The 27,034-nt window shown below is 41.4% G+C and overlaps 3 protein-coding genes across 6 annotated transcripts in view; 1 reads left to right on the top strand and 2 right to left on the bottom strand.

The window, feature by feature from the left end:
• clec16a (C-type lectin domain containing 16A) overlaps positions 1-3,983 on the bottom strand; it is a 40,565-nt gene extending 36,582 nt beyond the window's left edge. Inside the window, exons 1-4 of the mRNA XM_022756919.1 lie at positions 3,779-3,983; positions 2,971-3,099; positions 1,790-1,923; positions 953-1,101 (exon numbers count right to left, since the gene is read on the bottom strand). Of these exons, the coding sequence (XP_022612640.1) occupies positions 953-1,101; positions 1,790-1,923; positions 2,971-3,099; positions 3,779-3,852 (486 nt within the window). The 5' untranslated portion in view covers positions 3,853-3,983. The remainder of the gene's footprint in view (positions 1-952; positions 1,102-1,789; positions 1,924-2,970; positions 3,100-3,778) is intronic.
• Positions 3,984-4,287: 304 nt separating this feature from the next.
• Positions 4,288-8,236, top strand: dexi (Dexi homolog). Of its 3 annotated transcripts, none has more exons than XM_022756987.1 (3): positions 4,297-4,367; positions 4,631-5,254; positions 5,527-8,236. In XM_022756987.1, exon 2 carries the CDS (start codon positions 4,810-4,812, stop codon positions 5,077-5,079), a length of 270 nt encoding a protein of 89 aa, XP_022612708.1. In that variant the 5' UTR covers positions 4,297-4,367; positions 4,631-4,809; the 3' UTR covers positions 5,080-5,254; positions 5,527-8,236. The 3 variants fall into 3 exon arrangements, with proteins under 3 accessions (XP_022612707.1, XP_022612708.1, XP_022612709.1); XM_022756988.1 differs by having other exon boundaries at positions 4,321-4,367; positions 4,673-5,254; XM_022756986.1 differs by having other exon boundaries at positions 4,288-5,254.
• A 665-nt stretch (positions 8,237-8,901) lies between these two features.
• Positions 8,902-25,566, bottom strand: ciita (class II major histocompatibility complex transactivator). Of its 2 annotated transcripts, none has more exons than XM_022756912.1 (22): positions 25,540-25,566; positions 19,010-19,072; positions 18,540-18,584; positions 18,302-18,358; positions 17,611-17,715; positions 17,410-17,493; positions 16,388-16,435; positions 15,467-15,643; positions 14,956-15,006; positions 14,708-14,821; positions 14,549-14,608; positions 14,217-14,434; positions 12,685-14,084; positions 11,942-12,478; positions 11,500-11,679; positions 10,921-10,992; positions 10,729-10,809; positions 10,534-10,617; positions 10,287-10,370; positions 10,089-10,172; positions 9,738-9,821; positions 8,902-9,515 (listed from the first exon to the last, which is right to left on the bottom strand). In XM_022756912.1, the coding sequence occupies exons 2-22, from the start codon at positions 19,062-19,064 to the stop codon at positions 9,440-9,442; spliced, it is 3,696 nt and encodes a 1,231-aa protein (XP_022612633.1). In that variant the 5' UTR covers positions 19,065-19,072; positions 25,540-25,566; the 3' UTR covers positions 8,902-9,439. The 2 variants fall into 2 exon arrangements, with proteins under 2 accessions (XP_022612633.1, XP_022612632.1); XM_022756911.1 differs by lacking the exon at positions 25,540-25,566 and adding an exon at positions 23,338-23,407.
• Between the last annotated feature and the right edge of the window lie 1,468 nt (positions 25,567-27,034).

The raw sequence follows: 27,034 nt of genomic DNA on the forward strand, positions 1-27,034 counted from the left end.
ACATAAAGTAAATTATGAACATCAATCAAAACAAATATTATAGATGATTTAACTACACAGGTTCTCAGATCTACACATTGGGTCTGGTTTTGGCTTCAGGTGTAAAGCTACCATCGACAGTACACCAATAACTTTCCCCAGCACACACAGGCCAATAAAAGGAAAACAGATACTGCTGAAACAATGAAGGGCAACATCATCCGGGATTATTCAGGTGTTCAGTAGCCTTTGGCATTACCATCCATTACCACAAACACACACAATTGATGATGATATTATATATTTTTTGAATAAAGAATAATAACAGCTTTGAAACTCCATTTAAGAGAAACAAGGTCTTGTTGTGAACACAATGGCCATTCCTTGGCTTTACTATAATAAATAAAACATTCCCTCAAATGAAGGCAACATCAACACTTATTTGTTTGTATCAGCTAAAGCAGAGAAAGACGCCTGTTGTGCACACGATCTGCATGATCAACCAATCGTTACAGGAAGCTGAAGTTTTGACATAGGAAATGTGCAGCCTGACCACGACTGGCAGATGGTTGTAGCCTGATAAGTACAAGCAGGACTGGCACAAAATTCAAGTGAAAGATGAACATCTGGATTTCTTTTTACCTATTGACTGGATGTAGATTTTTTGGGACACAACAATGCTGTACATAAAATAATTTTATGCAACTTTGAGATATCAATAGTATTAAAGTTGCACAGTTTCAGTAACAGCCTCCTCATTTATCTTTTACTTTTACTTATCGGTTCAATCACTAACTCTCTTCATTCTCAGCCACTCATCTCACCTTTCATCTCTTCCTTCCTTCCTCTTTTTCACATAGTGTGCACAGTAAGGGTTGTTGATACTGAATGATAGATCCTCTATGTTTCACCATCCTTTCCATCCCTCTTTCTTCACTCTTACACCCCATCCCTCACCTCATCGAGGCCTCACCTCATTGTAGAAGAAGTGCACCGTGTGGTTGTTGAGTTTGAGTGACAGGGTCTTGAGGAAGGAGATATAGTAGGCCATGATCTCCTCGTCTGAGAAGTCAAACTTGTGGACGATGATGGAGTTCACGTGGTTGTTCGATAGGAGGTAATCTGAGCAGGAGAGGAGAGGAGAGGTTAATAAACAACCTGATCAGGCTTGTTCACATGGAAAACGTTCTAGCAATGGAAGACGTTTGTAAGGGAACACACTAAGCATCTACAGCTGAGACTGGATAGCTTCACTATGCTTGTTTCATTTTTGCTCTACTGTTATTATATCAATGATGAGCTCGAACTTCTGTATACAGTGAATGTTATTCCTGTTGACACAATATTACTATGGAGCGCATCTACAATTTATCGAAATTCAAACCTTGCTCACTTTATAAAAGATATCAGCCCACTGTATAAATGACAGTATATCATCTGCTGAGTCGTCCGTTATCCAGCAACAACAAAAAATGCTGCAGGCTGCTATGCATTGTATATTTCAACAAAGAAAGGCAGTGTAACCCGCCTTGCATTGTTCAGCTTGCATAACTCATCAAAAAACATGCACGAAAACATCTACACACACTACACACTAGAAAAACTATACAATAAATAACACATAATGGTGGTGCATTATATTGAAAAGTGTTCATAAAACTAACACAGCCTCAAAACATACCAAGTAAAGCAGTAGTCTTAAAAAAATACTCTCAAAAAATGTTTGGATTTTTTGCAGGGCTAGTTTACTGCATTGCAATACATCATACTTTCATTTTTTCAGTCGATCAGTGTAGAACCAAAGGCTTACATAATGACGTCTCATGGCTGATGTTCTCAAACAGAATGTTGAGGGTCTGGAGGAGCTGGACGCAGACGTAGCGTCCCGACTTCTGACGTAGGATGTTCAGGAAGAAGGCAAACATGTTCTTCTCCAGGAAGAAGCTGAACACATGCAGGAGTGCACACACAAACACACACAGGATTGATCATGACTTGATCTGGAAATATATAGTTATAATTTACAATTCAAAATAAAGAATGCTTCTCTTCTACTGCATCATGATCATGACATATAACACGACATCTCAGTTCAACTCTGAAAAAAACTGTTAAGTTCTATAGGCAATGAAACAAAATATCAAATAGCTCCTAGTCTAGAAAATTATAAGGGACCATTAATGTCTATGTTTATTGTAAGGGTTTCCTGATAGCACCAACATCCTCTGTGGCTTTTCTGCTCTTTTCTGCTCTTCAAAGCTGTTTCCTGTTTGAGATTATAAAGCCAGACATGGCTACTTCTGATTAAGAACAAAACACTATGGTTTCCCAAGAAACTCTTGAAATGCTTGAGCAGCTAATGATTTGAAACGTATTTCAAGAGTAATAGAGTCATCTCTTGAAAAGTAAAACTGCATCTTAAGAGCACAAAACGTTTTTACACTCTTTTACTGTGTGCAGAGTCAGCATGACAGGAAGCAAAGCAGAACTGTCTTTGATACACACACTGTTTTGCTTAGCTTTGAATGGTTTGCAGTCAGAGAGAAGGACAGCGTAGTGGCTTGGTTCTTAGCAATGTTGCTATAGAGAAAGAAGGTGGGGGTAGAACTCTAAAATTACCATTGAGATTAAAGTGGAGTATGATTATCCATTTTTGTTAGTTGCAATGGTGGGTTTCCAAGTCAAAGTTTGTTTGTTCAAAGATTTCCAGGTCAGCTGATCAAAAATTATTTGTAAAAATCAATGAGGAGCAATCTTCCGTAGCTGACATCAAGACGTTGCATCAAGACAAATGCACTGTTCATTAGTTTACGAGTGTACATCTGTTCAAATGCATAGGTGTGAGGTTATAAACACAATTAACAAACCATCTCTACATGAAAAGATATTGCAAGTAAATACAAAGCTGTCACTTTAATTCCCATGTACATCACATCTGCACTTTATGTCAAATCTGAGGGGTTTGATATGAGGACATTGACTGGGACTTACTCAAACACAGAGCTGTCATTCTGGTCCCCCCAGATGAGGATCTCTGTGATGGAGCGGATGGTCTCCACCAATAGATTTCGGTTGTGGTCTGTTACTGTGGTGTTTTTGGTCAGGACATGGTACATATACCTGATGGAGAGACATGTGTGAAGAGACAATGTGAGGAAGAAAGTGGTAAATGTACATTTCAGTTTTAATTTGTGAATATGTAAAAATTTGTCTTTAAACCTATCAGTGGAAAGACAAATTGCAGAGAAATTGTCTAATTGACAATTGTAGACATTGCATTAAAATGAAACTCATCTGGTTGTAAAAACAATTGCCATGACCCCATAAATATGGCCTCTAATTTTGAGTCGATGGATTATCTCCAAATAGCGTAATGTATTTACCACCAGACGAAAGCCCCTACAATGTACACCCACACAAGTATTTCTAGTTATTCGGCCTAGTTAGACCTCAGGACTCTGTGGGCATGTGCAGACTGAGTGTGCCTGACATCCACCCCACTCTCTTGTTACTTTGGTGCACCTGTTGGGGTGTGGGACAGCAGTTCAGTTTTAGGGTGGATTTACACTGTAAAGCTAACAATTACAAGCTAGCTCACATGCCTATCTACGTTATCAAACAGAATAGGGGTGCCACAGCCAGGAGAGGCAATTATAGCTGACTGGACCTCTGGACAGTTACGGTTAGTTAGCTGCTGTTGTTTTAGCTGTTAATAACTGAGCTAATGTTACCTCTGACAGTTGCTCTCAGCCGGGTATCATACAGGCTAACGTTAGCTTATCTAATGCTAGCTACTCACTTCAGATGGTCCAAGGAGTGGATGTTTTTCGTTCTCCCCTGTCCTCCAACCCAACTCCGTGACCGACCAAACATGGTTGTGGTTTTAAAGGGGCTAATGTTTTGCCAGGCGCGTTATTTCGCTAAGGTTAGTGTCCGCATCTATCCATTACACCCACTTTCCCGTACAGATAGCTACTTAGCAAACAGAAGGTGATAGGCGGCGATAGCAGCGCTGATGGGGGGGGCATTACGTAACAGCTTCAATAGATGGGTTATTTGGGAGTTGTAGTTCTTTCCTTACACCAGACACTTAATATGGCGCACAAGAGCAAGTGGAAAAAACTACAACATTAATTTCTCACGTTAGCAGTGACGAATAAAGCACGCGACCCATCCTGCAAGGGGAGGGGGTGGAGCTCAGTATGTTGATTGATATCGTTAAAGGCCAATCACAGGAGAGCCTGCTAAGCGGTGAGCCAATCCCATGCCGAGGATTCAGTTGTCGCTTTGTCGTCAGGAGTGTTTTGATGCAGTTGGCAAAAATGTTATAAGGGACCTTTAGCTGTGGAAACATCGCCAGAAGCGTGTATTTATGAATGCTTTTCCAGGTGCGGATGAGTATACAAGAAAACTCACAAGAGTACTTTGCTTCCAGAAATGTTCGCGTTTGTTTATGCTAGCATTGCATGTCACTGTTTTTAGCCCTAGCCAGTTGGCAAGGCGTGAATTCCGCAAACCCAAGAAACCAATGTCAAGAATGCGTTGAGCTAGCTAACGTGATATTTTGATACTGTCCGTCGGTATTATTAGCTATGAACATTAATCCCTCAAGTGTATCTCTTTTCTTGTGGTTTTCCTCTGGACCCTACAGATAGAAACCACTCAGTAGTTGCGCCTCAAACATTGTTTGCAGGTCGGGACTAGGCGAAATGGACGCCCCAGCCCCATCACCCCAGACAGATTTTTAGCGGTGACACCAGAAACTCGAGTCCGCCACATCCTGGCCTCGCACAATCCCCAGAACTCAAACCGTGGCTGTCTTTGTTTTCTATGACACACCAAATTTATGCCCAGCTAGATTCGGTGGAATCGCTCTTGGACGATCTTCCATATATGTTTTATCTGGGCTTGTTCTTTGTGAACGTCTTGATCCTCTACTATGCCTTTCTGATGGAGTACATCGTCCTGAATGTGGGGATAGTATTTCTGCCTGAGGACATGGACCAGGCACTGGTGGACCTCGGGGTGCTGTCCGACCCTGCCTCTGTCCCTTATGACACGGACACGGAGCTGGATGTGTTTGAAGGCTATCTTGAATGACAAGGCCGTCCCGGAGAAAGAAAAAGACATTTTTGGAGGAGGTGGTGGTGGTGATGCAGAGGTCCGGCGCAGGTTGGGCCAGCGTGAACACTCCCTGGTCAGTGATGTGGGGAAAAAATCCTTCCAATCGGATGCTGTTGTTGCCTTTCTGTCACACAGACACATCGGTGAAAAAGTAAGCAAAGCAAGAAAGAAGTTATGTTTTTCATGACTTGTTTTTTTTTCTGTTTCATGCTCAGAATACGTTGCTGAGATTCAAATCTTATGTAGTAAACCCAGTGGTTAATTTACAGGGCAAACAGATGTTGATACAAACACCTGATAATAAAAACAATTTTATCCAGAAAGCTCAACCATTTTTATGTTATGTTTTAACATCTGTAGAAGCCTTTTCCAAAGCATGTTTTTTTGTGACTATCAGTAACACTTGTGTGTCCATGTCTCGAGGTTGTCTCGGCTCAAAAGAAGGTAGCCTGAGGAAGACATCCTGCACCGCCGGCCGCATGATGAGCGACTGTCCCATGGAAAGAGCACTCTGTGCTGGATCAGCTGTCAGTCAATGTGTTGCCAGTCTAATAGCATTTGACTCTGGTTGGACACTAGGGGGGTCGCACTGACATCTGTGTCCCTCACTGTGGACACAATAGACGATAAAAAGGAAGCACAATGTGCTGCAGGTGGAGAGAGAAAGCTGTTCCCTATGGAAGAAAAAAAAAAATAGAATTATATCAGAGGTGTGGGGCATGTTTCAGGTTGTCTCCATTGCAGCCAGTTCAGATACAGCAACCTGGCATTTACACCCACCAGTTATCCAGACTGTAAGATCTGGTGGCTGACTGCAGAAGAAAATGAAATGATACACTTGCCACTGCAGTTCCAGTGTGGTAAGACATCTCAGAAGAACTGGTGAAGTGCAGGAAAACAATGTGCACTGTAGGTCTGTTGCAAACTTAATCACTCACAGAGCAATTTGTTTAATTTTTACGTTTTCAGAAAACAATGCATTGCTGCTTTGCAGGCTCACGCATCCCAGAGGTGTGATTTAAAATGTGTCTTTTGAGGCCATCCATATTGTATGTGTGCCTCGGGGATATACACACTCTCAGGAGCACAGTCAGGAACTTGCGAGATATAACACTGACACTGGACACAGGCTGTGAAACTATAGGATACAGGGGAGCCCTAAACTCTTAAAGCTCTCTTATAAATCAGGAACACCATACTGCACTTGTCACACTCTTTCACTGTAATGCAGAAAGTTTTTAAGTATGTCTCGATGTCACATTAGATAATTGGGGTCTTTTGCAAATTTAGTTTTCCACTACACAATTAACAATAATAGATTAGATTAGTTATGACAGCAGGCCAAATGTGCCGAAATTATATCAGTATGAGTAATGTCAAAGGCTCAAACCTCATGCGGAAGAAAACCTCAAGATATTTGACATGTTCATCCTCTGTTTATTGCATACATGTTTGTTGTTATAATTCTACAAATGTGTGGTAGACACATAGACAAGACTCAACGCATGATATTGGTTGTGTTGTTTTTATTTTTAGTTGTCAAAATATTCTTTAACGCACTTTCTTCTGTTTACTTTGTTATGAACTTAGAATTCAGTTCATAAAATGTGTATTCTTGGCAGCAATAATAAACTGGATTCAAGCAACGGGGCAATTAAATGGTTAAACAAATGATGTGTTGCATAGAATCAGGTAATTATACCATCCGTCGGCTAGATTTGGTTGTAGATGGGTGGAAGAAAACCCTCGTGTCAGTAAAGGGACAGTTCACTTGATTTACTAGATATTTGTAAGCCTTGAAAGTTCTGTACATACTGTTGGTCTGTGAAGAGCACTTACAGCCCTGCTAATTAACTACACATTGATTTACATTGCAATACAGAGGAACCAGTATTTTCTCATAGCATACTATACCTGTCAACCAGAATAAGCAACTTATGCATAATAATCATTGCATTATGGTTGTTTTTCACCAAACAACCAAAGCTGTAGAGATGAAAACCATGTTGAAATATTTGTACTCGCACTTTTCATACTCTAATCAAGTTTTAGTCCAAAATTTCATTGCCTGACCACCAGTGTTTTGAACATTACGCTCCACCAGACAACCTTCACAAACATGACTGTGCTCTAACTGTACTCAGTGCATCTGCTCTGATATCATTTCGAACAACACTTTGCCGACTCGGCTTAAATGCTTCACTAAACATAGCCAGGTGAATTATCTGCTACCACATAATGTAATGGTTTCAAAAGAAAAAAAAAGTGAAATTCAAGAAGGTAAAAAAAAAGACACTTAAACACATTGATTATGCAGCACAGATTTCCTCCATCTGAATCGTCCATTATCCATTAATCCATGCAAGACTGTTTTTCCAAGAGTTGGTTCAACCGATATGGATAACTGATGGCTAATAACCAAATTCCTTCTTCATTTTGTATCAAGGCTGCCATTAAGCAATATTTTATGGTACATTTACAATGTTTGAATTTGTTTGTGTAAATCAGTATGTCCATAATTCTATTTTTGGCAAGGTAGAAATTCCTCTGAAACAAGACCACATGACTCTAAAGCTCAGGATACTAATGTTCTTCAATATCAATATAAAAAAAAAAACATGCTTGTATGAAATCTGATCAAATAGTCAGAATCAGGCAAGGGCTTCCAGTAGATTAACAGTGAATAGTTAATACAAACTTGAGAAAGTGTGTAATCGATCTGCGTCATGCTGGAAATGGACGACGTAACAGGCTGATATCTTATTTTTTTAACGAAAGCTTAACGTCAGCAGATGAGTTTGGTAATGCAAAAGTCACTCCCTGTACTGGGAAATCAGTAGCAAGTGAGACTGTTTGTGCCATGTCCCAGGCATGATGCCGCACTGCATTGGCCAGGCTCTGGTTAACACTCTGCTCACAGCATCTTGATTCATTGAAAAGGACTGTGACAGATCATAGTCTTTGCTTGGTTTGTTGGGTGTCATCATCATCATCCTCAACATATAACCTTCACCTAGTTGCTTGTGTCCTCCCTCCACATCTGCTGCTTTGCAGACATGCACATGCTGTAATAAGCTATGGATCGTAACAGAGTTTTATTTTCCAATGTGTCTATTTAATAAACTTTGAGCGAATGCCAGCTTTTTGCCTCTTGATTTAACTGTCACTTTATTTGTGCATTTGTGGATTATCCTGCATTAGACGAATGCATTTGAAGTGGATATGTTCATCTCAGACGGTTCTTTTGTAGCCACCTTTTGTCCAAAAGAGGGCAGCAGAGCACCGCAGATACCGCTGGTGCTCGCTGAAGGAAAACGCTAGTAGCCCAGACAGGATGTTCTGGTCCTCAGTTTTGTTAGAGAATGCTAAGGATATATTTTGTAAAATGTCTGTGATTGACAAATGACACCGGATGTGATGCAGCGTAACTATCTGCTATAAACTTACAGACATGTAAAATTCTTGGAGTCCCCCTTTAAGGGTAACGTAAATCTCAAGAGACACCATAGGTCACTGTAAGGAACACGACTAGTAATAACCAAATATTTATGTTGTCAGTACACTTTAGTTTTTGCCCCTATTTTACTTCAGTATCAAAGTCCGTCCTAACTCTGTTCCATCTGACCTACATGGCTTAAAGCCTTAAATCAAATATTGTAATCATCATCTACGAAGAGTGAAAGAATAAAGAGTTAAAGGTCGGTTGCCATCAAAATAGAGAACAGAAACCTATTGGGAAGGAAGTGAAAAGAAGTTAATAAACAAGTGAAATGATTAGTGAAAAGGAACAGACAGAAAACATGTGACTGGTGACAGCATAACACCATTTAATTATAAACAAGTGTCAGATGACTGTTAGCCTATTAAACTGTACAGACACAGGAAACATGTAAACAGATATGGCATTGTTTCCACGAACACACGTGTACAAAAAAAAATACAGAACTCAATACCACTTGGGAAATGATATCAGACAGAAAAAAAAAACATTTATAATTGGTAACATAAAAAACTAGCAAACATCATAGTGCAAATGTGCTTCTACAATTTGTTCTGGCATTACCACACACCCCTACACTGTGTGCAGTACTGGGTGGCGCTAAAGGATTCATTATTTCTCACACTGAATGAAATCTTAGAAAGAACCTCACAAGATAAATGTTTGAATAAAGCAGCAAATGACTCTCTTCCTCATACTCTGTTCGTTCTTGCTCTTAAGCATTCATGCTTTGGAAAATGTATTGTGTAGTGTAAATGTGTATGCATTGTGATGCATGATAAAAATTTTTTTTTTTAAAAAGTTCATAGCCTTGTAGTAAAGAGGTTTCACATTGCTCTAATGCCAAAGGATCCGACTGTCCTGCTGCTGAAGACGCTCAAACACTCCGTATGGAATACACTGGTTCCACATCCTGAGATGAGATGAGAGTAAGAGGAAACAAGGTGAGAAAACATGATATTTGGACAGTTAAAAAAAAAGAAGTAAAATGACTTGATAGGAAAGAAATGAGATAACAATATTTAAGTTTTTGTTTTGGCAGTGGAGCAATGAAATATCTTGCTTAATTTTTTAGGCGAGATGAGCCGGAGGAAGGGGACACAACGGTGATCATAAACTGTCACAGTTTTCTCACCTTAAAGTCTTTATCTTTTGACATTTTCTCAGACTGGCTCCAAGGCTCTGGGCTCCGACATCTGTCAGCTTGTTATACTTCACACTGTCAAGCAGAAGAAAAGAAGTTTAGATTTTAATGGTTTCTTCTGATACCCCAACTGATCTCTCTACACACTGCTGAATTCCTTCCAAACATCCACCTGCATCTAATCATATTTCAGTGGCTCCTCTTTTAACATCACCTCATGTGCTGAATGTTTGACATATGGAGTCATAAATGAGTTGTCGCAGCAGACAAACAGACATTGTATATATAAATACACACAGCTGCCATAAACGCCTACTGAAAATGTGAGATACACAGACTTACTCTAGCTCTGTGAGAGACGCCATGTGTGGGAGGACGGCTGCTAAACTCTCTGCCCCTTCGTCAGAAATCACATTACTGTAGAGACTGGAAAAAACGGAGGGAGGGGGAGGGAAGTGAAATTCTGTGGGTTTACAGTATGTGTCAATGTGGTTATTTTTGTTTAAGTGTAGTAGGTGTAAGTGTTTGTACATTATTCACCTCAAACAGTGCAGCTTGGGCAGATCACTCAGCGTGGACGCCAGTTTCTTCACCCCGTTGTCTCCAATACAATTCTGTGACAGACTGGAAACCAGAAGGAGAGAGCATAAACTTACACACATGCCTAAAGATCTCACTATATCAAAAGCTAGATGATTTTTTTTTTTGTGCTTTTCATATCACACCAGCCAGGGAGGACATTAAAATTAGGATGAGATGAGCAGATGGGTCAAGAAGTTGTACTCACTTGAGAATCTCCAGGGAACAGAGTGAGGCTAACGCATCAGCCAGCTTCTCTGCACCTTTGTCCCCTATCTTACTGTTCTCTAGACTGAAAGGAAAGAGAGAGAGAGAGAGAGAGAGAGACAGCAACTGTCACTAGCAGCACACACAAACACTGCAACTGAGAGAGAACTAGAAGTGAGGGTGTGTGTTTACTTACTCTAGGTGCTGAAGGTTCTGTAGACCTGGCAGGAGCTCCCACAGTTTGGGAAGACCCAGTGGACCTTTCTCTGGACCAAGCCTATAGAGACACATCATCATCATCATCATCATCATCATCATCATCATCATCATCATCATCATCATCATCATCATCATCATCATCATCATCAATTCAAATGCCATGTCTTACTCAAACTCCAGCTTGTGTAGCTCTTTGACTGCTGGCACTCCCTCTGCCAGGATGGAATCTGATTGGCTGCAACTACAAGTAAAACACAATGCACACTTCAACAGCCAGACACATATTGTTGCAAAGTACAACTGGATGTATCTGCGTGTGTGTGTGTGTGTGTGTGTGTGTGTGTGTGTGTGTGTGTGTGTGTGTGTGTGTGTGTGTGTGTGTGTGTGTGTGTGTGTGTGGTATATTACCTGTCCGTCAGCCTCTTGTGCATATGTATGTTCACCAGCTTTGCCAGGTGCTCCACATGACAGACCTGCGTGGCTTTCAGAGGGTGGATATTTAACTTGGACACCGCCCCTCGTAGGAGCCCCTCCTCACCACTCTGCTCCAGCTGCTCCCACAGGGTGATAACATCAGCAATGCATGCCCTAGTGGAGGGGGCAAGCAAAGGTTAATTTTCAAAGGGTCTGACATTTCATATCAACATTAATGAAGGATTCATTGGCTGAGAAAATCAGGNGTGTGTGTGTGTGTGTGTGTGTGTGTGTGTGTGTGTGTGTGTGTGTGTGTGTGTGTGTGGTATATTACCTGTCCGTCAGCCTCTTGTGCATATGTATGTTCACCAGCTTTGCCAGGTGCTCCACATGACAGACCTGCGTGGCTTTCAGAGGGTGGATATTTAACTTGGACACCGCCCCTCGTAGGAGCCCCTCCTCACCACTCTGCTCCAGCTGCTCCCACAGGGTGATAACATCAGCAATGCATGCCCTAGTGGAGGGGGCAAGCAAAGGTTAATTTTCAAAGGGTCTGACATTTCATATCAACATTAATGAAGGATTCATTGGCTGAGAAAATCAGGGCACTTAATATGACATAACTGTTTATTAAGCCCCGCCCACCCCTGCTACATCTTAACAGATAAGATGTGCCTTATTAGGATTGTTATGCAATGACTGGACAATGGATGTTTTGGGGTAGGGGGTTTAGAGAACTCCAAGCAGCTTTTTGAGATCTGGACTGTAAGCAGTACCTGTATGTGTTGATGCTCTTGAGCCCCACCAGTGCCCTCAGTCCAGAAACCTGTATCCCAGAATCCTCCAGATCCAAGCAGAAACTTCTCCCTTCAGTTCCACCCCTTTCCAGAACATTCTGCAGGGTGAAGACATCCGGTGGGTTGAGTGGAACTCCATGAAATGTCAGGACTTCTGGGAGATTCGCCGCCAGGTGAGTGACCAATCGTGAGCTGCCAGTGCCTCCGCTTCCATCGCTGTGCGTGAAATTCGCTTCATAAACATAATGACATGCCTCCAGGACCTGGGCTGGACTCAGGTCACCATGAGAAAGACCTTCAAGGTGTTTTGTAACTAAAGCCTGCTTGTTGACCACCATGTTTCTAAAGGATGTCTCTGTGTTTGAGTGAAGCCTCTGCAGCTCTGTTCTTTTGTGGAAAAGGAGGCCAACTGTAAATCGCTGAGTGAGCTCGAGCTCCTCTCGTTGAGGTCGTCGACGTCCCTTCGGGCCTGACTGGAAAGGGAGAGTCTGGAGGAAATTTCGGTCTGACAAAGTCCTAGGGAAACAGAAATGAGAGTGGGTTAGGGAAATTCAAACAGGCTAGAACACTATGCAATCTTAAAAGTTAATTTCAATCTCCATCAAGCTCTTCAGTACAATTGAACAGTCAACCACATGTAAATTTATTCTTTTTTATCAGTATTATTCTAATGGAAACATCATAGAAAACAGTTTTTATCGGATAAACTGTTGATTTTTTACCTCGACAAAGACAGATGGACACCTGCCAAGTAACTCTGAAGGAAAGGGTTGGCCCACAACACGATGTAATCATCATTGGCATCAACGTTGTTAATTTCCGTCCCAACTCTGTTTCCCTTCCTGTCTCCTTTCTCTCCTCCTCCCACTTCGTCCTTGTCCTGTGTTCCTCCTTCCTTCCCTTCACCACTTAACACAACCAGTCTTGTCCTCAGGGGGTGAGAGAGGAAGAGCCTCATTCTGAGGCCGAAAGCTTTGAGTTTGTCAGATAACGTTCGTCCTGTGGGAAGGATGGACGAGTTGGCTTTGACCCCCTCCCAGGCCAAAGAGCTCAGCTGGGACAGCAACTCTCTCTCCTCTGTCCTATCTGCCTCCCTTCCACCACTGTTCATCTCCTCTCCATCCACTTCATTTTCCTCCTCCTCCTTCTCTTTTGCCCTCCTTGTTCTTTGGGTACGAGAGCGAGTGCGAACCTGTACTCTGGACCTCTTGTGAGTATTTTTGTGACACCTTTTTGTTTGAATATTACTTGAGATTTGTGTCTGGGTTTCTTCTTCAGCCTGCAAAGATATTTGTGTTGGATCTTCAGCCTGCAAAGATATTTGTGTTGGATCTTCAGCCTGCGAATGTGTGCTCCTATTGTCCTTGTCCATTTTCAAACGAAGCACTTGATGGCAGAGCCCGGTTAAAGTTCTCGGTAGGTCCTCCAAACTTTTGGACTGCTCCAAAACCAAGCACACCAGCCGACATAGTCCAGGGTTCCAGCAGAGGAGATGTAGATAAGTGCAGTTTTTTAACCAGTCCAAAGCAGACGCTCTGAGGGCAGGATCGGTGAAGTACTGGGACAAATATGTCTCTACATCTGTGGGAGAAAAGCCACATACCTCCAGAAAGCTGTCCGCCCGCCGCAGAAGCTGGCTGGCAGTGCCTCTTGGCCGTGTAGCGAGGAGAAGCGTGCATCCTGGAAGAAGCACCCTCTGAAGGATGGCAGAGTATAACTGTCTTACTGTGTAGGTCTGTGCTTTACTGTCTTTCTGCAACGATGCTATCAAGTCTTTTTCTTGAGTCTGGAGTAGACTTTCGTAGTCCCGTAACTGATCAAACCCATCAAAAACAATGAGCACACGCTTCGGGGCTGCAAGGATTTGAGCGTACACTGCCTCGGGGTCCATGCAGGAAGGGGCAAAAGAGGAAAGGTTTAACAGGAGGGTCTGAAGGCTAAAGGTCGGCTTGGTTAAAGTGAGCGCTTTGCCGTCTAATAAGAAGACAAAGTCAAACTGTGGGATGCAGTCTATGGACCAGTCAAGACACAGCTTCCTGATCAGGGTGGTTTTTCCCATGCCCGCATTTCCAAGTAGCAATATGCAGTGTTTGGATTTATCTCCATTTGAGCCTTCGAAGATCTGAGGGGAAAAACATCAACATAAAGTCATATAAAGAGATCAAAATACTCAACCTCATAGTGTTGAGTTTGTGTGTGTTGAAAAATCACATTACTAGATGACAACTGTTTTTTCTCATCAAAGAACTCTTACCTGACTCTGCCTCAACAAGCTTTTTTGCCGATCTGTATCTCCCATGTTGATGAGCTCCTTATCCAGGCATTTGTTTGCACTTTTTCCAGAGCGAAGAATCTCTCTCCGGCTCACTTGCATATCTACATAATGAGAGCTGAGGGTAAGGCCCTCCTCCATATCCTGGCAAGTTTGGCTCATGTGGGCTTTGACTTTCTGAATGTAGTCCTGGACAACCTCTGAAAAAGAAACACAATTGAATACCAAGCTGGCCCTCCTCGAAATATGATTTATACTTTGAGGACATTTTAGATGGAAGCAGAAGAGATGATTTAAAGCACGTGGTAACTTACGTGGAATATCAAGGACAGTGGGGGACTGAGGTAGAGGTGGTTCTTTACATGGGGACATCTCTGAAAGGAAACAAAGTCGTGATATTTATAAGATGGCAGTAACTCTACTGGGTAATTTACGCACATGGGGGAAGAAATAAAACAGGTACTGATACACACCATTACTGGGGGAGCCAGGTGAGTTACAAAGGGGAGGCATGGCTTTGCTAGCAGTGTCTGACATGGATCCCGGTGGCGATGAACTCATTTGAACTGGGGCTACTGCACCGTCCACTACAAACACAATAGGAGAAAGACTACAGCATGTAAGTAGGGAGTGGTTTCCGTGTTATTGCTTAAAAGGCAGAACTAAAACAGTAAATGTGGAACCATAAGAAAACTTAACATATTTTTTTTTTTTTACTCACCCGGGGAGGGTGGTTGCACTTGACGTTTGCAAGGCGTTGAGGCAGCAGGAACTGTATTAGAAAGAGAGGTTAGAGTGTGTACTGTTGATATATGTGCAATAAATGGACATTCATGAGGGGGCAAGGTATGGCAAGACAACGTGTATCGTATATTTCATACAGTAAGTACTTTTGCAGAGACAACATTACAGTGCAATTGGAAAATGTTCAGACCCTTTTAATCTTTTCACATTTTGTTATGTTGCAGCCTTATGCTAAAGGAGGTTTCACCCATCTCTGTACCCACCATGTAACTGTCTAATCGTAATAGTATATTAATAATAGCTTTGTGGTTATTAATCACATCTGTATCTAGGGCACACATCTTAGAATGAGCTTGATGAGTTTCAATTGCTATTTACAATCAACCTCTCAGCTTCACAAACAGGATTTTTTTTTTTTACAGTTGTATTGGAGTGAATTAGTAATTTACCTAAAAACTAATAACTCTGTATGTCAATATTTAACTCACCTAATAATGGAAGCAGGAGTGGAAGACCAATAACTGGAGGAGAGAGCCTCAGAGTCTGAACATATCCTGAATCTGGGAAGATAAACTGAATGGGGGGATGGAGGTGAAGGATCCTTGGTGGAGTGGTGGTAAGGCCTGCTGCCTCAGCAGGATTTTGCTCTAATCCTGTGTCAGTGCCTGCAAAACAACCAGAGACAACATTGTTACCATTCCCTGGAGAGACTTTGTAAACCATGGCCATATCAGAACGGGAGCTTGAAATAATATAAACAAGTTTTTTAGTTTGGTTTCCCAAAAAATAAGAAGGGACTTGGAGTCAAACGTGTCGACGTTAAGACTTGAAAATATTTGTAGACCATAAACTTCAACGTCAGTCCATTTTATAGTCAGTGTCTCATTTGTTTTTGTGGTGCAGCTTGTTGTTAAACATTCAGTTGCTGTGCTCAGTTATTGACAGTAGACAAGTGACCATGCTGGGCTTGTGAGGGCATGTAAGTAACCATGACCACCTTATCTGGAATGACTGACTGAAAACGAACTAAATTTGATATCTAAAAAGCACCAAATGGATCAGAAGGAAGTTGGGTAAGGTGATGGTTCTTCTTTTGGTTGATCGATGTGACCTTTCATCTCACGACATCAAAATTAAACATCCTGTTTCTTGATCTGCATTCCAGTGCCATGAAGGAAACAAGTTAAGCAGGACCAGTCAACATCACCACACTCACACATGAGGCTAATGCTACTACTCTAGTATGGTGTGTTTTCTCCCAGCCCCTGAATAACAGTGACTTGAATTACCCCTTGTAGAGTTTCTCTTCTGAGGCAGATTACTTTTTCATAATGCCCCTTTAAATGTTAAATGTCCGTTCTCCAAAGGGCTGCGTCAAGTTACAGCAAGTGTGATTGATGGACACTTACTCTGAGTGACAGCTGGCTCATGCTGTTCATCTGTCCCTTGCGGTTTATCTGCAAAAGTTGAAGTATAAATATTACAATGTGACTTTTAGGGTAACCTCACATGAAGACAGCCACAAAGCCCTGAATCATTATACTTTAATTTAAAAGGTGATAACTGGTCCTGGAATCACTGGAATAGCCTTTCTATGGTTCTAACCAATGCTTCTTTGACTGTACATCTTACTGGAAAATGCTGTTTTAAGGATAATACCACTGTGTTAGCAAGTCCTACACCTTTAACTACAAATCATGTTAGCATCTTAGCATTTTTGCTGATTAAAATGCATGCTGCGTTATTTTTTAATAAATTTTTCCTACTGTTCCAGTCAGCCATTCATATTCTATAATCCTTTCCTACAATATGAAAATGAACTATGAGACTCTTGAACCTTCTAACAATGATGTTAACACTAAACTAAGACAATTGATGATTCACTGTGATGGGATATGCGCAGCTTAATGGTCTGCCAAATGAATATCAGGACATATTGATACCATACCAAATACATTCACATTTCTTAAACCCAGCAACATAGTTTACAAATTCGGGGAGTTGTGATGTCAAGTGATTCGTCGTCAATGGGCTCAGACATGCAGAACCACTGTTACGATCTTGTTAACACCTTAAATGCTTAAATGTTGTTGGAAATATTTATTATTATTGTCAGATTATTGAACAGACAGGAAAGGGAATAATATTCATGTTTGTCATCTTCTTTATCGCATCTTTTGTTTTCACCATAATCTTTATGGGTGGATTTATTACATTGAGGAATTACATGAGCCTGGACTCTGTTCTGGAACGATATAAATAACTGTAAAAATGTGATAAAAACAAAGCCATGAAATATTAGCTATCTGATGGACTGGTGGCCAACTGGACACCGCGCAGGTTATATATTTCACAGTGACCGGCATTTGAAGCACAAATGTTATAAATAATCAAAAACCAGAAATCCAAACAAACAGTCTGGGTAGGTCACCTGCAGCTCTTCGTTTCTTTGGTTTGGATGGTGTGTTCTCATCAGTGCGCCGCTGTGCCCGGGTAGACTTGAGGATCGTCGTAGCTGCAATCCCAAAAAGTTTTTTTTTTTTTATGACAAAGGGCAGTTTTCACAGAAACTGAGCAGCAGCAAACTGAGCTGCAGTTGGCAGGTTCTAGTTAGTTAGTTCTAGTTATTTACCTCTCTTTCTTTTTCTCCCACTGTTTGTTTTGCCCGTTACTTTGTTCTTTTGTCTCTGCTGGTGGCTGCCTGTGCACGGCAGCTCTGTTGGCAAAGCAACATCACCTGTAGTGCATGAAAAAGGAAGTAAAGGAGTCAGTGAAGCAGTTTGCAGACCCAGTAACCAGAAATAGTCATCCTTCTTATGCATTCCAGTACTGAAAATCAAGATAGTGAAGCATTTTCTGTAAACATCTTGAAGATTCAGAGAAGGAAGTGGCACGTAGGGTAAAATATAAGGCAACTGTGACTTGAATCATAATTTCTCGGCCCTCATGTTTTGATTTCTCATTGTTTGGGGTCTCACTGATCTTTTTCTTCAGGTATATTTTTTTCTCCTGTCCTTTATAGGAGCCTAAAGTCATTTACTTTCTGTAATTTACATAAAACCAGGAAAAAGCTGCAGCTCATTATGTGATGCACTCTTGATCTGCTTGGGGTCATATTAGCTCCAAATATACCTTATTGACAAAATGGACTGAAATTAAAGATGATCTCTACAACCATTGAGTGCAACCATCCTGCTTTTTCCTGCAAAGTAACCCAGTGAATCCCTGTGCTGCTGTCTGGACCTTTTCATTTTCTGCCTGAGCATCATTTATTGTCTGCCATGTATCAGTGGTTGTAAAATGAAAAAGAGAGAGATTCTTACTGAAGTTGTTGGAGTCCTCTCCATTCAACCACACATCGCCGAAGAGCACATCTGTGTCTAGGTCAGAAAATGCATGAAGGGAATTAGACAACAGATCACCTTTGCATTTACACTTGAAAATGTGAGTCTGTGTGTGAAAGTCACCTAACAGACCTTTATTAAGTTATTCCATACTGTTTGAGTGAGAATGTGTGTGTCAAAATGTAAAAGTGTGTGTTCAGGTTTGTGAGCAACTTACCGATCAACGGCAGGTAATCATCTTTCATGAATTCAGATAAATCGTCTGAAACACACATTGTCAGTATTATCACACAAAACATTGGCTACAGTTTTCATTTGAGTCAGTCAACTGATTACCCATTCAAATTTCAAAAACCTTTAAACCTTTGGTGCTACTTTCCTAAATACAGCTTTCGTTCTCAATTATAATGGTTTTACGTTGTATTAGACGTTGTATTAGACGAGATTTTCTTGTCAAACATCCCACCCTTTTAGTCTTTTATCTGCTTCTTAAGGAGATTTCTCCAGTTACCCCCGCCCCCCCTCTGAAAGGTGAGCTTCATGTATTTGTGATGTTCCAGTAGTTTTATGAAACAAACTATAGTAGCAATTAGTAACATCTAATCAGTGTGTTTATTTGTGTCGAGCAATTCTGCAGAGCTGCTTTCTACAATCCAGACAGGTCTTTCAAATTCAAACGATACTAACCTGGCAGATCTCCGAGCTCTAAGGTGATAAATTGGTCCTGATCTACTTCATGCATCTTGGCGCCTGAAAACACACACACACACACACACACACACACACACACACACACACACACACACACACACACAAACACACAGAACATGAAAACAAACTGAGTGACGAAATGAAGATATTGATGAAAGAGTATTAAAATCACGGAGTACTACTCTGGCTCATGTTAAACTGATGGCCGAGTGCACTGTTCCACAGTTACTCCTGATTTGTGTCACAAACTCTTCAACCTCAGGTGAAAATCTGACAAAGTCAGTGCTGCCACCACAATTCTGTTATCAAGCTTTGCACTTGTTCCAATGCTAAGTTTGAGGATTTCCTCATTGCCAAATCTCACTGTAAACACCACGCTCATTTCATTGTTCTCTGAAATGATGCATGAGGAGAAACATTCATTCACTTCTGCGTGCTGCTTGTGTTGTGCTAGGGGTAAAATGGGTTTATATTAATGAAGGTATCATTGTGCTCCACAAAATCAAAATTGTCTCACAACCTTTACAGTCTCTCCCAACATGAAGATATAGAGGACACAGTAAATGCCATAAGGTATACCAGGCGGACAGCTGTTGAGGTGATATGAACAATTTATGAAATGAATGCCACGAGCAAACAGTCCAAGTTTGTCCCAGTGTGTGTGTGTGTGCCAGTGGTTGTGGTTTCTATCTAATTATGTCTTATATTTTTCCTTCTTTTGTTATTATTACATCTTCTATACCTGTAACTTGTTGCAGTCTGGATTTTGACTTATAACACTGAGTTTGCATATACTTATATAAATAAAATAGCAGTGCCTTGACTTACAAGAGGAGGCGGTGTCATTTAAGAAGCAATTAACTCATCACTTGACTGCTCGAGTTTGCTCGGTGATGAATTACAGGTATACATGTCGACCTATTGTATATGACTACAATAATAAGAATAACAAGGAGTTTCATTTGAATAAAATATCTAACCTCCCCCAAAGCAATTAACATGTAAAATGAAGGAAACTGGCCAAAAACAAAAACAAACTAGGGGGAATTTCTTAATTGATTACCACCTACTGTATATACAAAAACATGCATGGAAAGAGAGCCAACAATATCAATGCCGGATTTATTTTTGTGGTTTATAACCCCTAGGAGATCACAGTTTACAAGAAAGGAACTTCTTCGACTGTTGAGCTAAAACTCTCCTATTCTGAATCGTGCGCGTCACGACCGAAGCTGCGTTGTACAGTCTTTCCAAAACATGTCACAGGTGTGTGCTCGCCGCTGTCTCTGCAGCTATCCAGGAGGTTAAAAGATGTCTCCCAACCAGCTTGAGAAACCTCTAGAGTGTTTTTAAGGCACAAAAAATAGCTATAGTAAAGTAAAGTAAGGAAAGAAAAAGTAAAAGAGGAGAATTTTTTCTTGTAGCTGCCACTTATGCTAGAATTTGACTGTAAATGATTTCTTAAATAGAGACCCAGGACTCTTATATATGGATTTGTTTGTTCGTTGGTCTTTCAGAGGCACAAAACCATAGCGATTTGAGTCTCATCACTGTTGTGGCACTGTCTAATAAAGGGATAAATAAGTAATAATAATATAAAATCCAGGGGCAGAAAGCACAGAAGACAGGAACTGAGGAAGATGAGCAAGGACAAAGGAAGTAGCTGTGGAAAAAACAACGGGTTTTTCTGTTCAGTGTTGAGACCCTGAGACTTACATGGAAATAGATGCAACTTGTGTTGTTACAGATCCTAAAGAAGGAAGAAATTAAGAGAGAAAGACAGACAGAGAGAAAGAAAGAAAGAAAGAAAGAAAGAAAGAAAGAAAGAAAGAAAGAAAGAAAGAAAGACTGGTTCACAATACACAATACAGTGTGTAACTTTGAAAGTTACAGTAAATGGGGCTATTTTGTTTAGATGTAGGCTTAATTCAGAGATGGACTGGCCCTGGCTCATCATACACTCATCAAACCAGATGGTGTAATTCTTAAAGCCAACCTAAAATGACCCATGAAGCTAATCCCTAATGTTTAGTGAGTGAATGAATGAATGAATGAAATACATAGGGAGCACTGTGACTGTGATTGTGTGGTTAGCACTTTCACCTATTGTTGTGATTGTTTTGAGGTGTAAGACTGCAAACCTGTTCAGAAGTTTGACCCAGTCCATGCCTGGAAACCACAACACTGTTTTCCCCTTGAATGGTACACAAAGCCTTTCGACATGAGGACAGACAGCTCTGGTGTCGGTTAGAGGCTCCTCAGGTACACACCCAGCTTCACCTGTGATGATCCATTTCCAGCGCGTCCTAATACGGCGAATAATCAGACTTGTGCTCTTTAGATGGATTAGTCCTGGTATTCACAGGATTTTGAAATGCTTGATTCGACGAGTTATCACCTCGCAATAAAGCTCTAAAATTGTTCGATGACCTATTTCATCCGGGAAAAGGAAGCTGGACGGTGTCTGTGGTTGTGATTGGCAGATAACTGGTTCTTGCATTTTCAGCTCAGTGATCACAGAAAAATGAACCCAGAAAAAGGTGCTTGAGATCTTGTTCAGGGAACTTGGGGGAAAGGCTGGCACTGTCTACTATCCAGTGGGATACCTGTTCACACGTTACCGAGATGACCGAGCTCAGACCACTCTGCGGGCTCCATGGGATGAAAATTTTAAAAATCAGCTGCAGGTATTCAAGTTAAAGATGGGCAGAGGTGGACACAGCTCCATTACTTGAGTCAAAGTATAGACACTCCTAGTCAAATATTGCTCCAATACTAGTAAATAATAGTTCAGTCAAATTTTTACTTGCGTTAAAATACTGGAGTACTTTAAAAATACTTTTTCATAAGTAATTTTTTTTTAATGTCAACACAGTTGACATGAATCTCCCCTAGGGGGTAAATAAAGTATCTATCTATCTAGACCATTGATGGTCTGATGAAGAATCTTCGTCTTTGTCGAACGTAGCCGTCTTTAGGCTGTGGCCGAGTTCACACTGAGCTGTTCAAACACGCACACGCACACAGACACAGACACAGACACACACACACAGCATGATTGACAGTGTAGGAGTTGGCTGTGACTGTTGTTTATACTATGACACACACATTGTATGGCCTATCGCAGTATGAAATTCATTCCACAGACTAAAAGCTTAATTCAAAGTAACTTCATAGAAATGTAGTGGAGTCAAAAGTACAGTATTTGTCCTTTAAGTGTAGTGGTGTAAAGGTTTCCAAAAGATATATATTCATAAGTACAGTACTCAAGTAAATGAGTCATTTGTTCTGTCAGTACTGTTTGATGTCCTTTCAGGTTACATTATGGCAGCAGGTCGTGGATGCAACCAACTGAAATGAGGACCCCTCTATGTCCAATGACTCCAGACACACACTTGAGAAAGAACTCTTACTGTCAAATTTCAAACACTTGTTTCCTATTTTTTCTGCCGTGTGTAAGTATAAAGATTGTAGACCAGGTGCTCATGCTATTTTAATCCATTTTCAAGAGAAATAGCAGTGGCTTGATGCTTGATTACACACACAACAAGAGTCTCAGCTATGAGGAACTTGCCAATTTAAATACAGCACCTCCTTGCAATATGGCCTCCTCAACAACAACTTCACCAGCAAAAACAGGCACCCATGGCCACATGCAGCACAGTGTATGCTCGCAAGAGAGAAAAAAAACTGCAGGAAACAAAGAAAAGCCTTAAATATTGTCAAACCCTCATCATCAAAGACTGAAAGTCTTTGGTTCTGCAGCGTTCACACATGCTGACCTAAGCAGCGATTTTAAGAAGTTGGACTTTAAAAAATGCCATTACTTTCTTTTACTACCTTGGAAGTCCCCCAAATACAATGTTAACAGACTTCCCTGAAAATAACTCATTTGCTCATGCAACAGTTCACGCTGGGGGGACATGCTGGTGGAGAGAAGCCATATTACACACACGCGTAAAGGAATTCACCCGCATTATAGTTTAAGGACACAAAGAAATCCAAGGCTATATGTATCTATATATTGGCACAATTAAGGTTATTTAAAGGCAGAAAAGCCAAAAAACATCTTTAGAACTTCTTTTTGTTTATGCGCATCACCTATTATGATGCAAATCATAGATAAAACCTAAAAAACAATATCTCTGCACAAAATTCAATCAAACAATTTAAAATCACTACCAAATGACTCATATACAAACCAGTGTGGTTGAAAGGGGGGGGGGAATCCCTTTCATAGCAATGCCTGCGCACTTTGGATAAATGTGCCCAAGATGCCCCCTTAGAGCCGGGATATCATTTACCTGCGTGACCGGCCTCGCTGGATGATGCTGCGGTCCGCTCAACTCCTGTATATTCCCTGAGCGATAAACTCCCAACCGCGGTGAGTTACATCAACCACTGTATATGCTATGTCCTCAAATGACCTATACTGCCTTCAGTTAGTGCGCACAACCTGCTGTCAAACAAATCTTTTACTTTCACTTTGCCTGTGTGCGCCTCCGGACACGCCAAGCTGAAAGAGGTGGATTGTTGGTGGCGGGGTCTATTTCTTGAACAAGCTGCAGTTATGATTAATTTGAAAAGTGATTCAAAGTCCATCACCACACCTTAAGTGATCAATAAGAGATTTGCTGAATGTGTGAATGTGAGTTTGTGATGAACCCCAGACTTCTTCAGCATCCTCAGCTCAAACGTCTGTAAGAAGAAACCTTCCAGTCCAGGTTCCTGCTGCTAGACTTTAATCTCTCCTCTCCTTAAACCCCTGTCTGCTCTGGCTCATGGAGTTTACATAATTAATCATAAATTTTTGCATGGATTTCTCCCAGACTGTTTAACAGTTAAATGGCTGAAACATATCTCTTGGAGACTTCGTGGGAAACAACATACCAAAAGCATAAACACATTTTATCAGCTGACTCAAAAGATCAGTTATTATTTTACTTTACTAGCAGAGTACCTGCCCTACCTGTTCATCAGTGCCAGTCTGATTAANGAAAATATTCTGACAGATCAGTTATTATTTTACTTTACTAGCAGTTTAATTGTTTAAGTTTAACTGTCCCAGGTCAGCTCATGTTCCATTCCATTCATTCATTTCTAACGTCCTCTTTCCTTTCTATCCAACGCTGCCTTACCACAGTTTGTCCAGTACAGTATGTCAATGTGTATATTTTAGCTTGGATCTCTTCAGAAGCCTTTTCTCCACTGCATTTGTCTTTGACACTTGGTTATTATTTACATTATGAACCTTTATTTGTATAAAACGACTTATGTTGTCAATATTGCAGCTACGGTTTGTAATGAGTAACAAGTTTCAGTAGTAAAACTTAATAGCCGGAGTTTGTTGGCATGAACATGCTCTAATGTTATAATTTTAGCATATACAGTATTGTTTGAACCCTGCTACTGAGCCCTTGACCTCCTGTGCGACCACCACCACGTTTGAAAAACAACATCAAAACACATTAGACTTACTGATGTGCACAAGGAAACATGGGGAGTTTTGGTTATAAAGTGGAAAGTACCTGCCCTACCTGTTCATCAGTGCCAGTCTGATTAAGCCCTCATCATGTACTATGGCCCCACACATTACATCACACACACCCATGCCATTGATACCAGTTTTCCTGTGTGGTTATATGATTATGGAGTATTGACTTTAGAAACCATGAGTGTGCATGCACCAAAAGTATGCACATGCTCGTACACATGCACACACACACACACACACACACACACACACACACAGAAATTCTGAAACTGGACTTAGAAAACTGCTAGCAGATAAATAATAACTTTGGTATGGGAGACCAGAATAGATCACGTCCAGAAGCACTGTACAAAAGGAAAGCTCCACCCTTGTAATTGAGTGCAATAATTTCCACAGAACTAAACAACATTCTCGTCCACTTCCAAAAATGTTTGTTATGTAAAGCCCACTGATAGCAGGTGCGCACCATGGCTCTGTAATGTCCAGTTTATGAATATTTTAAAGAAAAGACTATTTTGCCCATCTAAACCTGTACTCCTGAGCCGTCCTCATAACACTGCTCTTCATCAGATGTTTTCAAATGCTCTTTATTTCCTGATCCCTGCTGAGTACTGATGGCGTACAGTGTAGCATACTGAGACTGTTTGGCTTTTGGAGAATTATTAGCCAAGAGGAGAAATTCAAATTAGCTTTGGGATGTGCCAAAGTGAAACTGAAAGTAGAGTCCTCCCTAACTACCAAGGCACTCCCAGCTACTAACCAAAACAAAGGGGGGCAAATATTGGCTGCATGGACTTTTGGAAAGCACCTAGAATAAACAACAACACTTCTTTCAGGACTGTGATGACACCCAAATGCACATTAAATCAAAGCTTTGACAGTATTTCTGTAAACCCAGACATTTCATGTAAATGGGGAGTTACAGAGGTAAAGAGAATGTAAAAGAACAGACATACTGAAAGTATTGATAATAGTAATATGTATATAGTGTTAGTTATGAGTGTAAGCTTACCCCAGTGTGGATCCACTCTCTCCTCCTCTTTCTTCTCATGGAAGTCTGTTGTGCTGTCAATGCTGCATCTTGCCGCGCCATAAGCAGTCCTGAAAACATTTTCTAAGTTTTCAAGAACACCTGCTGCAATGCTGTGATCTGTTTTTGAGTAAAATGAGTCATCTTCATCAAATCCAGCATCTGTGTCTCCTGCCAGACACATCAGGTCGTCTGTTGTGTCTGTTGTCCCGTCAGCTAAGCAGCAGACACTGAGATGGCCCTCCAGACAGGTGTCTGCGTTGCTAGTGTCTGTTGCTGTGCAGGCCTCGACAGGTGAAACGTTCCCAACGTGATCCATGTTCAATCCAGCGGTCGCTGCGCTGTTGAACGCAGAGAGACAGAGGCCTTTCAGTGAGTCAGTGGCTCCTTCTGTATCCAGTGTGAAGCTTGTGTCTGTATCCTCTGCCTCCCTAAAATGAAAGTTATCACTGTACAAATCCAGCGTCCTACAAGCAGTTGTGAGCTCTGTTTCCTCTTCCATATTCAAACTAGGGCATTGTGCTTCGCAGTCTAGTGTTGTACTTTCACTTATTGCACAGCCAGTCATCATACAAGAAACCAGAGGCAGCAACATCCTCTGTCCTCTGTCCCAGTGCTGCCATAGAGGAACAGCTATCTTCCTAGCCACCTCCTCTACTGTCTCTAACCACTCCTTCTCATCGTCTGAATTCCCCTCACCAATTCTTTCATTATCACTTATCATCTTCTGCACTGATTCTGCACCTCTCAGCAACTCTGTGATTTCATCGTTGAATCTGAAACTGTATTGATCATCACACGTGATGGCAGATTCCCTCGACTTCGGTGACCCACATTTCCACACCTGGCCGAGGTGACCTTGGTGGGTGGCTGGTCCTCGAGAATTAATCTGATCAGATCCTGCTTCCCATGCCGGTTTGCTGTGAACGGACCCGGTTTCGATCCCTTTAATGAGCCGATGCAGACTCAGGCTCTTGCTGTAGGCCTCTGAGATGATCCGCTCTTCCACCAAACCCTCAAGCAGAGCTTGGATCTCGGCGGGACAGGCCCAGGTCAGAGCCAGCCGCACGCCGCCCAGAACCTCCTCAAACTGCGCCATGGTGAGGACGACGTCCGCGCCCTAGACATTGAGGTCTGGCAAAAGAGACAGCTGCTTGTAGGGATGACTGAGTTTTAGTTGTTTTGTTTTTTTTTAAAGGGACGCAATGATTTTACTCAAGAGGCGTTCACATTAATGGAAAGGAGGTGTGTGTGTGGCTGAAGGGGAGGCCTTTTTTGTGTGTGTGTGTGTGTGTGTGTGAATGAATGTGGGAGAGACTTTTATTTTCTGGGGGGGGGGGGTAGTGATATCATTGTTATTAAGAAGTGAGTTTAAATGCCCACACAAGGAAAAGGGGAAATGGGAGACAGGCTTTCAGTTTCACATTTTCGTCACCACACATCCCAACTTAAAAAATCACTCCAGCTCTTTATGTGG

Source organism: Seriola dumerili, unplaced genomic scaffold (assembly GCF_002260705.1).
Source record: "Seriola dumerili isolate Sdu_G_001 unplaced genomic scaffold, Sdu_1.0 BDQW01000260.1, whole genome shotgun sequence".
NCBI classification, from domain to species: domain Eukaryota; kingdom Metazoa; phylum Chordata; class Actinopteri; order Carangiformes; family Carangidae; genus Seriola; species Seriola dumerili.